The sequence below is a fragment of the Polypterus senegalus genome, chromosome 7 (genome assembly GCF_016835505.1).
Source record: "Polypterus senegalus isolate Bchr_013 chromosome 7, ASM1683550v1, whole genome shotgun sequence".
In the NCBI taxonomy this organism is placed as follows: Eukaryota; Metazoa; Chordata; class Cladistia; order Polypteriformes; family Polypteridae; genus Polypterus; species Polypterus senegalus.
Genome location: NC_053160.1, coordinates 168,484,608 through 168,500,924, shown reverse-complemented (window position 1 = coordinate 168,500,924; position 16,317 = coordinate 168,484,608). Strand labels below are relative to the sequence as shown.

The 16,317-nt window shown below is 37.8% G+C and overlaps 1 protein-coding gene across 1 annotated transcript in view; it reads left to right on the top strand.

Annotated features, from left to right (window-relative positions):
- LOC120533004 (uncharacterized protein KIAA2026) overlaps positions 1-16,317 on the top strand; it is a 103,358-nt gene extending 87,041 nt beyond the window's left edge. Inside the window, exon 8 of the mRNA XM_039759591.1 lies at positions 11,767-16,317. Within this exon, the coding sequence (XP_039615525.1) occupies positions 11,767-15,491 (3,725 nt within the window). The 3' untranslated portion in view covers positions 15,492-16,317. The remainder of the gene's footprint in view (positions 1-11,766) is intronic.

Below are 16,317 nucleotides of genomic sequence, written 5' to 3'. Positions count from 1 at the left end.
ATGGAGGCAAAAAAAACTAACTTTGCACTGTGAAATATGGGAGAGTTTGACACTTATCGATTTTCAGGTAGTAATACTTTTTGTTTTTTGCTTTCATTTACCTATTAAGTAAATATAAATGTGACTGTAATTTGAAACCACATGCCTGTGTTTTTTCAGACAAGATTTACTAGTCAGGTTTGCCTGTACGACAACAAAGCCTGCAAGTGTACTCTTGTCAATTAAGAGCAATAAAAAATGTTTTTGTATTTTATTTTCCTCTTCTTTTCTATAAGGTATATACTGATCGTAATGCTCTCTATTTAGGTTAAAATTAATGAAAAACAATTTGCTTCTTTTATAAGTGTTATAATTTATTTAAATAAATACACATCAAGACTAAATTAAGTTTGCATACACGTGAAATGGGAGGTAAGTGGTTCGTCAGATTTTCACACAGTCTGTTTGTGGCCGTTTATCTTTTTTATGATGACACTTGTTTCTTGTATGATGTGTTACAGATTGTCTCATAGACCATTGGTTGTACTGAACAGAAAGTGCAACGGGAGGGTAAGAGGTTGACTAAGGACTTGAGAAGAGAAGCCATAATTATTAGAAGAGGGTAAAAGCGCTTCTAGGAGTTGGTAGAGGTGCCTGTGAAAATCACTTGTTAGAAAATTATCCACATGCCAAGATTAGCCTATTTGGCACATACAAGCCCACCTCATACTGTCTGATTTTAGACCAAATTTGATAGTCATGATGCAGTCACAATAGCTATGATGATATTTTGGGAAAGGTTATTTAGGTCAAGGAAATTGTGGTTAAGTCCTATCTCTGTGTGTAGCAGATGCAGAGGGATGCATTGGTATATTGCTGGGAGATGTACAGTACTTATGGTTGGAACAAATACTGTATAATGGAATTTTTCTTTTAAGATGATTACTGTTGTGTCATTGGGGTAGATCACAAACTAAATTCAGAGTATTAAAAGATATATATATATATATTTATATTTACACAAAGTGTGCAGTTACCACTCCACAGTTTGCATTATGTTGTCCCATCCATCCCTGTTGCTGTTTTTTTTTTTTTTTGTTTGTTTTGTTTTTTTGTATAAAACACTGAAAATGTCTCCAAAGAAACTGGAAGTACAAACATTTTATCCTTTGTCAAAATCCATCCAAGTCAACAAGTGATGCTTCAGTGTTCCATTTCAAGAATATTGAGGACAAAAAAATCTATCTTCAATTCAGTTGGTAGGTACTGTAACCATTTATTGACTTAATAAGTGTTTATTAATCACAGTTAATTCAGTCATGGACAGTAATCTGCAATCACAAGTTCATTCACTCACTTCTCTCCAGGCATCTCTTTAAGAGCCCATCAGAAAGCTCACTAATATAAGCATTTGATTTTATTATTTAGGAAAAGTTAACACTTTTATTTTGAAAAAAGTTCAAATAAATTGTATAAGGTATTGTATTTATAATATATACTTGTGTTTAAATTCTCTGGCGGATAGGTTGGGATTTGATTTTACCGTATACAGTAATTTCCGGTATTTTATGTCGGTCATATAAGTCAAATGCGGAAAACAAATGCTATTGTTCCAGGAGATTATAATATGCAAACACCCACCTGAGAGAGTATCCATGGAGCATACTGCCTTTTTTTAATGTATTGTGCCTACTTGACCACACAGTAATACCTGAACTATTCCGAAGTGACGTTTGCACTGATTTGTGTTTTTTGTATCTAACACCCTCATACATCTTTATCATAAGAGCATTCCTTATCTATGATGGATCATTCGATCAGAAGAAAATATGAAGCTGGTTTTAAATTAAAAGTAATTGAAGTGGCAAAAGAAATTGGTAACTGCACTGCTGCAACAAAATTTGATGTGTCTGAAAAACTGGTACGAGATTGAAGGAGGCAAGAAGATTTAAAAAAATACATAAATTCAGTGTTGTATTTTTGAATGGGCGTATAAGTTGGGGTCTGATTTTATGATCCATTTACTTGTACACGAGTTTATATGGTATTAAACTAGTTTGCAGTTTTGATTTATTTATATTTTAAATTATTTAAATAAATAGGGTTGATGTAGTGGGTGCACTAAATGATTTTTTTAAAGCCTTCATTACAAATCTGAAATCTTTAGATTTTTTTCTTAGAAAAAAATTAAACCCCATAACTATCAATACTTAACATTAGGAGGGAAGAAGCTAATATTAACTTGACCAGGTCTGAGGGGGAGGCTAACATTATGGCAGTCTGGACAGTAAGTGACAAAATGGAAACAAGGGGTGAATTTTAGTTAGTCGATGATGAGCCTGTGCCCAGACCCAGACTGATTAAATACATGGGGTGTCACAATCACAAGAAAATCTGGTTATCAAGTTGGTGGCCATGTGATCATACAGTACAGTACCCAAGACAATATACAAGAGATAGATAATGGATATTTTTAAAAGACCCAAAGTATTTAGTGAGAGTTAGGTATAAAGTATGGCTCCACATGATACCGGACCCCATCCATAAAGACTTGATGTCGTAAAAATATTTATTTGTGGCAAAATAAAGTAAAACTCTCAATACCAGTAAACAGCCAGCCTATATGTTGTTTGTCTGTCTAGTCTGTCTGTGTCCAGTCTTATATGTCAGTATGTATATATATATATATATATATATATATATATATATATATATATATATATATATATATATATATATGTATATATATGTATATATATATATATATATATATATATATATATATATATATATATATATATATATATATATATATGTGCAGTTATCCTATTTCTGTACTCCTGTTTATCAATAGGACTGGATATTGGCACTGATGTCCCAATTCGATTTTGATTCACAATGTCCTGATTTAATAACTATTTTATCTTGACTGAATTAGTGTGCACTGATACATTTGAAGTGGTAGCTTTTTTTGAAAGTACTTAACCATGCATATAGAGCATTAAAATAAAGTGACAAATTTCAGTCTACATAGTGACTTCATAACATGCATAAGCATTGGATGGCATTTAAGAAGAAACAGTTGATTAGTAATGAACAGTTAACATTGGTATTTGGAAGATATGGAACAAAATTATCATTGTTCTTTAAAAAAGAAAAAAAAAATTTTCACAGCGATGCACTCATTTAAAATACACCATAATTTAAAATCTGTATCATCACAACAGAGTCAACAACAACGACGTTTATTTATATAGCACATTTTCATAAAAATGATGTAGGTCAAAGTGCTTTACATAATGAAGAAAGAGAAAAAAAGACAAAATAAATAAGACAATAGAATTAGGGAACATTAATTAACATAGAATAAAAATAAGATCCGATGGCCAAGGAAGACAGAAAAAACAAAAACAAATCCAGACAGCTGGAGAGAAAAAAAAAAATACTTCAGGGGTTCCTAGGCCATGAAACTGCCCAAGCCCCCTTTAGGCATTCTACCTAATATAAGTGACCTCACAATCAATCCTCATTATATTCAGGGTTCACATGGAAGAACTTGATGATGATGGTCATGTGGACTTCTGGCCTTTAATCCATTAATGTAGGGACATCAGGTGATCGGGTGGTCAGTAGCGCAGATCACCACCACAGAAAACCAGAAAAAGAACATAAGAGAAAGTAGGGGCTAGTATGGATTTACGGAGCCATCAGGAATGATATTGATACATATACAGATCTTCAGGATTAAACTAAAATAAAGCTATGAGAAAGCCATGTTAAAATAATGAGTTTTTAACAGTTTTTTAAAGTGCTCCACCGTATTAGCCTGGTGAATTTGTATTAGCAAGCTATTCCAGATTTTAGGTGCATAACAGCAAAAGGCTGCCTCACCACTTCTTTTAAGTTTAGCTGTCGCAATAACAAGCACACACTTATTTGAAGATCTAAGGTTACAATTTGGAGTGTAAGGTGAAAGACATTCTGAAATATAGGATGGAACGAGATTATTTAAGGCTTTGTAAATCCACCCATACTAAGGGGGGGGGCTCCTTATTTTAATACAATGCAATGGCATCTACTTTATGAAACATATCATCTTGTGTATAATATAAAATAATCAAATATTGCTTCTTAAATAAGTATGTTGTTCAATAACCAATTCATGTGCTATGACTCTCCATGCAGACTCCCTTCAACTAAACTGTTAGCCAAATTTTTTTCCCCTATTGGACATTTTAAAGTAATCTTGCATTAGTTGAAATTAAAGATACAGCGGGAAGACTTGTGTCTTTCTATAATTCTGCAAGTTACAAATATCTACAATTGCTCATGTGTAAGAGTTTCATTAATCAGTTTTTGAAAATGTCTTTACACTTCCTCCTCAGACAAAAAGGAAGCGTTTTAAAACAAGGATATAGAGCTGATACTTTGTTGACAGTGGCACTTGATGAAAAACTTAAAAGAAAAGGAACCATCCATCGTGACTGACAATGCCACTAATATGATTCATACAGTGCAACTTATGGACATACATCAGCTGCTTTGTGCACAAGTTCACTTTGGCATCACAGGCTACTCTGAAAATCCCAACAATAGCCTGTTTGCTTGGCCGGGTGAAGTGTGTTACAACTTTTTCCACTGTAGCTGTACAGCTAGCCACATGCTTAAAGAGAAGCAATGTTAATTGAACTTGCCAGGACACAAACTTATGATTGATGCAGTCACAAAATAAAACATTCATCAGAAATGCTAGAAAATTTTTTGGAACAGCAGCCAGTTTACAGTATGCATCTCTGCATATTGTATAGGTAGCAAGGTTGCTCCTGCTGTGACTGGCATGCAGTGCACTTGTCTACAACGCAGTTGTTTTTTAAGGTGTGATTGCCAAATAGAAATCTACTGCACTAGATCAGGGGTCCTCAATCCCAGTCCTGGAGAGCCGCAGTGGCTGCAGGTTTTTGTTCTGACCTGGTTGCTTAATTAGAAAGCAATTCTTGCCAATAAAGCACTAACAAGCTATGAAATTAAATTAACTCTGCTATGTCAGGTCATTCTCATATCCTAGATTTTCTTTCCCTTTCTATCATGCAAATGATTTGAAGGCTAAAATGGACGAGTAATCCTCAGTCCTTCACTTTTTTCTCTTCATTTTTCTTCCAAGTATTTAATTAACCCCAATAGTGCAGATAAATACACACAGGTGTAAATGTAAATAAGCTAAATGGAGAAATGCTGCTCTCTCGTCATTTGCATGTTATTGATAATAAGGAGCAATTAAAATAGATGTTTAAGACAAAATTAAGCAATATGGGCTCAAAATCACTAAAGTGAAGCAGAAGTGTTACTTTAGCAATAATTGCTTTTTATTAAGCAACTGGGTTTGAGCAAAATCCTGCAGCCACTGCGGCTCTCCAGGACCGTGATTGAGGACCCCTGCACTAGATGTTCAGCTGTCACGAGTTAGGGCTACTGGAAGTTTGGAGCTACCTGTCGGCTCCAGTGTGGATTGTTTTGGCTTGATTTGTTTGGATGTCGACTAAGATTATGTTTATGGGTGGTGTTGAAATAAGTAATTTCTGAAATTTGTTGTGTTACAACAATATTTAATTTCTAAGTTGAACAGCTTACATATGGCTTTGCTTTCATTCAGTTGTTCTTTACCAACGCACGCATTTGAATCTGCAGGAAGTCTACACATCAGATTTAAGTGTTGAAGGTGCCAATTAGATAGTAAAGTGCTTTTTCCTTAGAAAGCCTTAATAGGTACATTAGTGATATCTACTGGATCAGACGCCAAAAACAAAGATAAACAAAAAATTTACAAATAGTAATTGAACAAGAGAGAAATTCACAAGATTGAATCGTTTAAATGAAAAATAGCAATTAATCAGAAAATCAATCTTTTTACCCAGACCTATTTATCAATAAATTGTATTCTTATTATTACAATGAATGGGTTTCTGTTACTTTGATACAAGTCTTAAAGGCTGGAGATCCGCTTCCTACAACAGAGAAAGATAAGGGAAATAAAGTAGCAGCCTTGCTTAAATATTGAATTACACTCACATTTTTGTAGCATCCTCCTGGATGGCCATCTTATTAAATCTCCTACAGCATGTCTTTGAGTTCTACCTTTGTGAATTTATTCAAGGGCTATATTACCATTTGATAACTTTTCTGCAATTCACTGTTATGTTGTGTGTGTCCTAACTCCATTTACTTTATTCCACTTGTATTTTCCATCTACCGCAGTGTCCGTATGTGTATGTGTATGTGTGTGTGTGAGATTCATGTAAGCACAACTGGGACTGCTTTGCTACTCCTCCTGCTCAAGAAAGGGTTAGACATTCTATGGAATACGCGTACTGATTACTATTATGGATAATAATTTGCCAAATAAATTTAAGTCAAAAGACTATATATGATAGATATTTCAAAGAATGTATCGTTTCCGAGACTTATAATTGCACAATACAAATACATATACCTGTATCAGCATTCCTAATAAGTATTAGAGACATGAAATGAGCTTCAGGTAGTAACTAAGAGGGTAACTCTGAAACTGGTTATGTATGGCTTACAGTACACACACACACACACACACAAAAAGTAAAGCTGTCTTCCAGTAAGATAAGGTTTCATATTTAAAATATATGGATTTAGTATTCTTGACACTAGGAAACCATTAACATGGTGTTTTTAATACATCATGGCACTAATCTTAAGAGAGCAAAATGTATGGAACAATTTTAAAAACTTTAAGGAGAAAACATCCTATATATACAAGGAAAATGTTTTTTTACCCTTTTTGATACACGCGTAAACACTGCAGCTTCCAACTGAAAGGTTGGATTAGTTTGTGAATGTGGAATATCTGAATGTGAAAGTTTTCTTGTGTAAAGAGAAGTGTTTGCCATGAGCACTTTCAATCTTAGAAGTCCTATTTCTGGCTTAGCACCCTCCTTCCTATCAACTTTCATCATTGAATATCGCAACAGAACAGAAGCTATGCAAACAAAACATACGATTTGGATGTTTCTAGAAGTGATGTGTAAAGATGAAATGCCAACCGGTTTAGTCATGCAAGTTCAATGTATTCTTGTGTACTACCCTTCAGTGAGTAAAGGTTTAGAGCAAAACACAATAATGCAACAGTTACTGTGGTCATTCAGATATTTCAATTACATTTTGATTATTTTGCACAATGTTTGAATATGATTGTGATGGTTCTACTTTGTATGGTGGCAGAATATCTCATTTTCATTAGACAATCAAATTCCATTTAACGTACAATACTAATACTGTAGCTTCTTCCCTAAACCACTGTAATCCTACTCTGTAAACAAAATTAACATACAGTAATTGCTCAGCTTCAACCATAGCAACACATCAGAGAGTGATGACTTGTTACATGTTAGTCGGATCTGCAAGTAAGAATTTTGCTAATCTCATGCACATAACGCAACTACTACTACTAATATTAATTGTGGCCAGAGTATTTCTGCTACAAAAACAAGAAAAGAATGTTTACAGGCTAGAGGAGGAGCTCAGGGCACCATTAAAAGGATCTTAGAAGCAATTTTTTGTTATATGTGTACCAGTATCTATGATTTATCATATATTTATGGTGCTTGTCCTCAGTATATTGATGATCTATCAAAACAGTACTGTAATGCTGTACTGAACTGACTTCCCTAGCTTTTAGTATATGTGTGCGTATTGGATGACTAAAGCACTGATTTAATCTCCACATAATGCTCACTCTCGCATAACATGCAGTGTAGTCAGTGAGCATTTGCCAAATAAAGTCACGTTAAACTTTTAAGTATCAAAGGACCTTCACTATTCTTTTGCTAGGAGAATAGCAAGGAGTTTGCATAGGTCAGGCTGCAAAGAATAGCCTCCATTTGTAAAACCGTCTGAAAAGTTCTATGCTGGAAAAGTACTTAAGCTTATACATAGTGGAAGACTTGTCGGGCAGTTCAAAGTCAAAGTGAACTTTATTGTCATCTCAACCAAATACAAGTATACAGATAGACGAAATTGCGAAGCTCAGGGTCCACAGTGTAACAACATGATGTGCAAATAGTAAATTAAAAATAGAATAAAAATTTTAAAATTTATAATTAAAACACAAACAAGACAAGACATTGTGCAAAAATAGGACAAACAAGTAGCAGTAATATTGATGTGTAAGATATGTAATATAATAAGTAAATAAATAATAAATAATAGATATAGATAATACAGAAATTATCAGTGTATGATAATAGTTGTTTAAGACGTGTGTAAACAATGACAGGTCAGAATGTTTCATAAATCCTTAGAGGTCTGTATGAGATTTTCAGTTCTTAGCTGGATAGTGGTTTTCATGTATAAAAGTTCTGTTTTTAGTGGTAGTTGAGGCCGTGTGGAAGGTCCCAGGGGGCAGCCTGGTGTTAAGGAGTCTAACAGCTTGGGGATAAAAACTCTCCTCCAGCCTCGCAGATTTGGCTTTGATGCTGCAGTATCTTCTCTTGGATGGCAGAAGTGTGAAAAGTCCATGTGAGGGGTGTAAGGGGTCCTGCACAATGCTGCAGGCCTTTCGGACACTGCGTTTGTAAAATATGTCCTGTAGTGAAGGGAGAGGCACCCCAATAATGTTCCCTGCTGTCTTCACTATCCTTTGCAGGTGCTTGCGGTCGGATATGTTGCAGTTGCCATACCAGACAGTGATGCAGCTGGTCAGGACACTCTCTATGATGCCCCTGTAGAACATGGTGAGGATGGAAGGGGGAAGACGTGCTTGATTCAGCCGCCTCAGGAAGTGTAGTCTCTGCTAGGCTAGGTGTTATGTGTCCACGTAAGTTCCTCAGTTAAGTGCACACCGAGGAACTTGGTACTCCTAACAATCTCCACATCTAAACCGTTGAGGCTGAGCGGGATTTGTTTTGTTGACATTGAGAGAGAGATTGTTGTCTTCACACCATGCGGACAGCCATTTCACCTCATCTCTGTATGCTCTTTCATCATCCCTGCTTATCAGTCCCAGCACCATCGTATCATCCGCAAACTTGATGATGTGATTGGTGTTGTGCGTGGCTGTGCAGTCGTGAGTCAGCAGGGTGAAGAGCAGTGGACTAAGCACACAGCCCTGTGGTGCTCCAGTGCTCAGTGTGATGATGCTGGAAGTGTTGTGGCCCATCCGAACTGACTGGGGCCTCTCTGTCAAGAAGTCCAGGATCCAATTGCAGAGGGTGGTGTTTAGGCCCAACCTGCTCAGTTACTAATCTGTATTGTATATTTCCTACCAGGATCATTAAAAGTAATACAGAGTAAATGCACTTATTTTAAAACAAACTTGTATTTCTAACAATTTAATAACACACATTAATTTTTTTCTTTCCTGATTTTTGGAAAGAAACTAAAAGTATTAATAAAACATGAAATGCTTTGTTTTTGATGGGAGCATTCACTACATTATGTTTGTATTGATTGGGCAAATTTCCAGAATCATCAACTCATCTATGAGTGAACAGCACTGTTATAAGTGCTAGTCATACATCTGTGATACATTTTCTTTATCCTTTAACAGAACAATTTAGGTATAGGTGTGGTCTGTGCCCTCTGTTGGCTGGGATTGGCTCCAGCAGACCCCCGTGACCCTTTGGTTAGGATATAGCGGGATGGATGGATGGTCACTTCCTTGTTCATTGTTCCACCTTTGCCTGCAGTTAAACTGTTCTAGGCTGCTTCAACAGGCTATTAACTCCAAAAACCCTTTGCAATTCATTTTACTTGCAGTGAGCCTGGCTATTTAGTTTGACATGTTGTTTATACCCTGTTTATAGTCTCGCTGGACCATATGTCTTAAAATGTGTATTGGGGACAACCTGTTAAAATGTATGTAGTGACCAGTGCTGAAATTCTGTGCTACAAAGGCTTCACCCACAGGGCTTCTTCCTAAAACACCTCCAGTTTCTCCAGTGTGTGCATTTTAAACTGCCTCTTAACGGGGTGTCGGGAAGAGAGCAAAAGATACTGAACAAAAGACTTGATGCTGAGAGAAAATAAAAAGCTAAAATTGCTGTGATTCATTCAGGAGCTCAGTAGCGCAAGGTAATTGAAACTTAGTATTTCATTTGCATGTTGTAATGAGCACAGCGACAGTGAAAACTGACAGAAATACATGTGTAGACCACCCTGCATGCTGCTTTGCTCCACATGTTTGAGAAGTTCCTTTGTCTGCTGCAATATATTTCTGTCATTTTAACAATTAAATCACTGTATAACATAACAATAGCAAACTGAGTTTAGGTCAGCATTGTGGTCTATAGATGTAAAACGTGTTAATGCTGCGGCTACTTTGTCATGGCAAGTTTGCCTTTCCAATTAGACAGTAATGTTACATTTCTTTAGTTATTCGTTTAGAAGTGTAGTCAGAAGGTGGATGCTATGCAGCCTTCTCCCTGATTTTATTGGTATCGTTGGGCACATTTGTTGATTCTGGTGTTTTGAGTACAAAATCTACATCTCCTGTGGCTCTTTGTTATCCACTCTGTTAATAGCAGTCCTTTTGATGGGGTGTGACATACCATTTACCTCAAAAGCATATTTTGTAGTTTGTGTTTTCACAAGCATAGCTGCCAGTTGTTTCAAGCTTACATTGACCCTTACGCTGTTGTCATAATGCTGAACTAAAGCACACGCAGCACCTGTGACAGCATAATATTCATGTTTACCACTCATCCATTGACGCAGTCAAATGCCAATATGTGATCTTATGCTAGAGAGAGGTTTTTCCTTGCATCTGGCCAAGTTTATTTATAAAAAAACGCAATATGCACACGCAACACACATTTTATATGACTTGTAAGTTTTTTTTTTTTTGGTTTTTTTTTAAGGAGTCTTTTCGACTGTAGACAGTTCATTGTAAACAAAAGCTTGCGGTCAGATTAACAAGACCACCTGTGATCTTTGCAGTTCAAAACTGATGCCCCAAATTTGACTTCCACCTTCGTGAGGTGTTGGATTTGTTTAGAAATGTAACACTCAATGTGTCATTTAATTGTTCCCACCCAGTTTTTAGGACAGTTCACTCCACATGGTTGAGTCCAGACATTTATGTTATATGTCTGGCTTCGGCAATACTGCCCTGTTTATAACACTGTTTTTCTTCACATCTGAGTCATCAGTGCTGATATTCTGTGTTGCAAGAAGTGATGTTAATAATGTTTGTTTTCCAGTTGATACCATAGTGTAAGAAAAGCAGTTGCTTCAACATTTTTGCATCTGGCAATGACTTTTAATTGTATATATGTCAGTACACTTGGATAAATGTGATGTGATGTTGACTTGATAAAGGATTTACTGCTGTATTTAGTACATCCTCTTTTAAAAATGTATTTGATCTACTTTTTTAGGTGGAATAATTTAGAACAATCATTGTATTGGCTAAGTAATGGAGCTGAAAGTTACCTTAATGCATGTATTTTTTTTCCACCCTTTTCCTGGATGGCTTAAGTCATTTCCAGTTGTGCAATCTGTTCTATGTCAGTGATATTTATTAAATAATTGCTAAATATCGAGTATGTTTAAATGACACTTCAAAAACCTTAGAAACACTGTTTCATCCTTTCCCAAGTGGTGGGTTATCTGCTTTGTTTTACTAATTCTAGTGGGTGCAGCTAGCAGGTAATCAATTTAATTTTGGCTTCGGGCATAAGACTGAGATGCAGTTTACATCACTACCACACATATAGTAAATCCTAATTTTTAATACTCTTTTATGTCATTTTTTCCCTACAGAAGATAGAAGACTACAGATAATGGACGTACTGCCAGGAAGAAACAGATTATTAAAGCGAGAAGCTGTGTGTAATGACAGTCTTAAAATATCTCCCAGAAATTCCAAACGCAGACAGAGTGGTAGCACAGATGAACAAATAACAACAAAGAGGAGGGTCTGTCTTGGTGCATTCGAAGATCAAATTTCAGTTGGACAACAAGAGGAGGGAGAACTTAAAGTGATGCCAGCTGTGGAGCCTTTAGCTACAGATTCTTCCAAAGGTTTGTCTACAGCAGTGTATCAAAAAGGGACCAAGCCCATACAAGCTTTACTGGCTAAGAATGTTGGGAATAAAGTGACGTTAATTAGCCACTTGCCAGCAATGCCCAATGTAGCATCTAACAAAGTAACTATTGTGTCCCAGCCAAAACCTTACACATCTAGTCAAGCCACTGGCACAAATCCCTCCCTCGGGCTCTGCAGGACCCAAGCAGAGTCTTTGGATCTTCCCAGAAAACTGACTGATTCTGTTTTATCTGGACGGTACTCGAACCTTGATCAGAAAAAAGAACACACAGACTCGCAAGAAGTGATTATTCTGTCAGCTAACTCTCTCTGCCAGGTATTGCATAAAACCGATTCAAGGCAGCATCAAAGCCAAGTTCACTCAACATCTAAAACTTCCAGTATTGTCAGTCCAATGGATACCATTGCTCTTTGTCATCATGGTGATCAGGGCAAGATCCCTGTACAGCAAGTGGCCCCACTGAATGATGTCGTAAGTAGGAACGCCCATGAATCTATCACAACAGTATCCTCGTTTGTAAAGTTATCTCAACATGAACAAATGGCATCTTCTCCAAAAACAAGTGATTACAACTCTAGTTTGTCTCCCAAAATGCTCCAAGGCCAGTCTACATCCCCAAATCTTATGTCAAGAAGAGGGTCATCGGGAAGTGCCCTTTCGGTAGAGGAATCTGAAACATACACCTCTAAGCAAGAGCTTAAGACAGTGTGCATTCGTGATTCTCAGTCTATTTTGGTTACTACTCGTGGTGGGAATACAGGTGTAGTTAAGGTACAGACCAACCCTGATGGCTTGGCACCAGGCAGTGTACCTTCTAGCCCTGTTTTTACTTTCCCTCCACATTTTCAGGCTTTACTTGTTCCTAAACCAGCAGTTTCCTCATCTGCTGCCGCCACTACAATGTGTCCAGCTGCTTTGTCTATAAACAGTAAAACACATTCTTTGGGAAATTCTGTCACTGACCCTTCCCAGCTTACTTCCAATGTCTCTGTACCAAATAAGTCAGTTGACAGTAATGCCAGTTTAACTTTGAAACAATCCAAAAAGTTAATAATGTCAACCCAGAAAATGACAAGTAATAGAGTTCTTCCAACTACCAGCCTCACTTCTGCACAACCCAGCACTCAGCACAATATAATCAATATTGCTGCTGGCTCTGTGGCCACCTTGTCTGCAACCACCCTTCCAAAAACCAATGTGGCATCTACTCAGACATCATTACCATCGTATGTAACTACACAAAATGTTCCTCAGGCAGAAAGTATGGTGATAGACAAAGCGCCACTGCAGAAAGTTATTATCGTCTCTTCTCCTTCTGTTATTAGTCCCAGTGGCTCCACTGTCAAAGTCAATGCATCAGTTTCTTCAGCCTCGTTCCACAATCAGAACCTGGTCCTGATATCCTCCAGTTCAAGTGCAGGAACTCAGCCATTTAGTGCTCCTCCTATTTCAACTAATGCTAATACTTCAGCGGAGGTGCCAGCTGCCTCACGTGTTGTCATGCCCACAGTGTCTCAAATCAGGGATGTAAAAATTGGACTTAACATTGGTCAAGCAATTATCAATACTGTTCCTAACAATCTGCAGAAGGTCCAGGTGATCAACTTGATGCCAAGTTTGACTGCCAAATTAAGGGAAGAGACCCTGAGCCATAACAGGCAGAGTAATGTTTCTGTACCTTTGGAGGAATCGAGTGTGAAAAAAATGTGTGTTTTACCTAACACAACTGTATTTAACACAGCGGCATCACAGGGCCCACTTTCCTTTACTGGCAGTAATTTTGTTCCAAATAACAATCAATGCGGTGTGCTGGAAAGTGAGAAAAAAGTGTCTCATTCCACAGTTATAACTGGCCATCTGGCATCATCAGTTCTTATAGCAACATCTCCGATGCAGCCTGCTGCACCTGTACTCCCAGGGGTTTCAGTTCTGGGAGACTCTTCAAGCACACAAACCAATCAGATAAAGTGCCCATCCCAGACACCTGGCACCAGCATAAGTGGCATTCCACCAAATGAAGCAGTCACTAGCGCCAACACGCAGGTACAAAGCACTGCGTTCCTAAGCCCAACTACAAGCTTTCTAAAACCCTCTGTCTCAACATGTACTGCGTCCCATGCAGACACTGGCACATCCTTTTGTTTGCCTTCAAGCCCACTACAGTTTCCATGCACTGCATCTAAAGTCACTCCAGCTTTCAACTCCATTTGTGTTCCCAAAGCTGCAATGAATGCTACATCGGCAAACGTTTTAAATGATTCTTCAGTACAGCAGAAGATTGTGATTAATACCACCATGCCTTTAGCTCCTGGCACTCAGATTCTGATAAACAACAACCGATTTATTGTCCCTCCTCAAGGCCTTGGACCTGGCAGCCACATACTTGTTATTTCAGGCTCTGGAGTGACCCCTGCTGCAAACACAGCTACTGTCCCTCAGGTGGCAGCACCTGGAAATTTATCTGGTCAAAAGACATTGACCACCACCGCTGGGTCAGCCTATCCCCCTGTAGTCCCACCAGTCATTGTAAACCCAAGGATGCTGCTTTCCAGCATTGTACCAGTTTCAAATGTTCTGAACAAAACACAGCCACTGCCAAATGGAAACACAGTGATGCAGTCCTTTACCACTAAGCTGCCATCTCAAGTAGGTATGACTGTTGGAAGGACATCAATCTTACCCGTTGGGAGTAATGTTTTACCGACGGGAAAATCCACACCTGGAACACAAGCTTCCCAAATGACAGCTGCTGTTGCCCAACAGAAAATACCATCTTTGGCACAGTTACCTGAAAGTAAAGGGTTGCCAGTTGCTGCAGTGCAGGCACTTGGTAATGTTATTAAAATCTCCTCCTCTGCACCACTCCCCATAACCTCCTCACCAAGCACTAAAAAAACTCCTACAGAAGGCCTTGCTGTGACTACTTCCATTGCCAAACCACAAACTTCAGTCCATCCAGGTGGTAGTGTTTCACGTTCCCTGACTTTTCCTACAGCAACTGTGCTGCCAATGAGCACCAGTGGTAGAACGCAGGCTTTGCCAGTAGCTACTGTACCACCAATAGGCAGTGCAGTTACTAAACCACTGGTCTCTCCTATGACAACTGTGCCCCCAACTGCCAGTGCACTTATAATGGCACCTGGTCTACAGCCTACAGCTAAATTGTCAGATCCATTGAAGATGGCTGTACCATTCTCGGGAGTCTCAAGCAAGCCTATGCATTTTTCAAATTCAGTGCTTCTAAAAGATCCCTCTGCCAACAAATTGATGGTCAGTCCCGAAGGAGCCATTCTTAATACCATTAGTTCTCATGCATTGCCTAAACCAATGGCCACTGTGATGGTGACTCCAAGTTCTAGCACTGAAGGGGTAATTACTGCGTTCAAGGCTGTTGATCTACCTTCTGTGGTCACTGATACAGAAGGACCCCAAGTTTAAAGTTGGCTTGACTGATATTGGCATATAAAGAGACTGTCTGTAATCCAGTACAAATTTCAATACAAAATCAGTTTACCAACTGACTGCTTTCATACATGTCAGTGTTCATTTACAAACTGCACTTTGTGATAGAATTGTTTTGTAACAAAAAAATGCTACTTTTGCATTTTCAAGCCTACGTGGTGGCAGTGTGTTCCATCCCTAAGGTAAATACTTAAAGCACTTAGGGGAAACTCTTCTTCTTTTTTTATATAAATAAAGCTGTCAGCTTGTCATTTTAGAATGATAACAAGCTGCTTTGTGGAGAGATTGTGCATCGTTAACGCTGCATTCATTGGTGAATATCTTTAATATGGTAAGAGCAGACTTCGGTCCTTCATACACATGAAGTTAAAAAGTGCATACCTGTATATTGGTTGGAATGGCATAGGATTGGATGACCAAAATGTGTGTTGTGTTGTTGCTTATTTTTTCTGTGTATTATTTGTGGTTAAAGAACTGAGTAATATAATGCTGGTCATTATTGATAGACTTTATAAATACCTCCTGTTTGCTTTTTTCCTTCCCAAATTTTACAACTTGTGATATAAGCAGAAATCCAAACTTCCATAAATCTTCTTTATTAGGTTATTTCACATTGTAAAACTTTCAAGTGCCAGTGGTAATGGTGCCTGATTTTGTTCAATTTCTAAGCCTGCTGTGAGTTTTTATTTCACTGGCTTTGAGCGGTCGACACCAGTGACTGTTGGATTTCACACAGGGGGGTTTATTTATCGTACACATTTTTGCTGAACTCTTTCATTAAACAATGTTTGTTTGTTTTTAA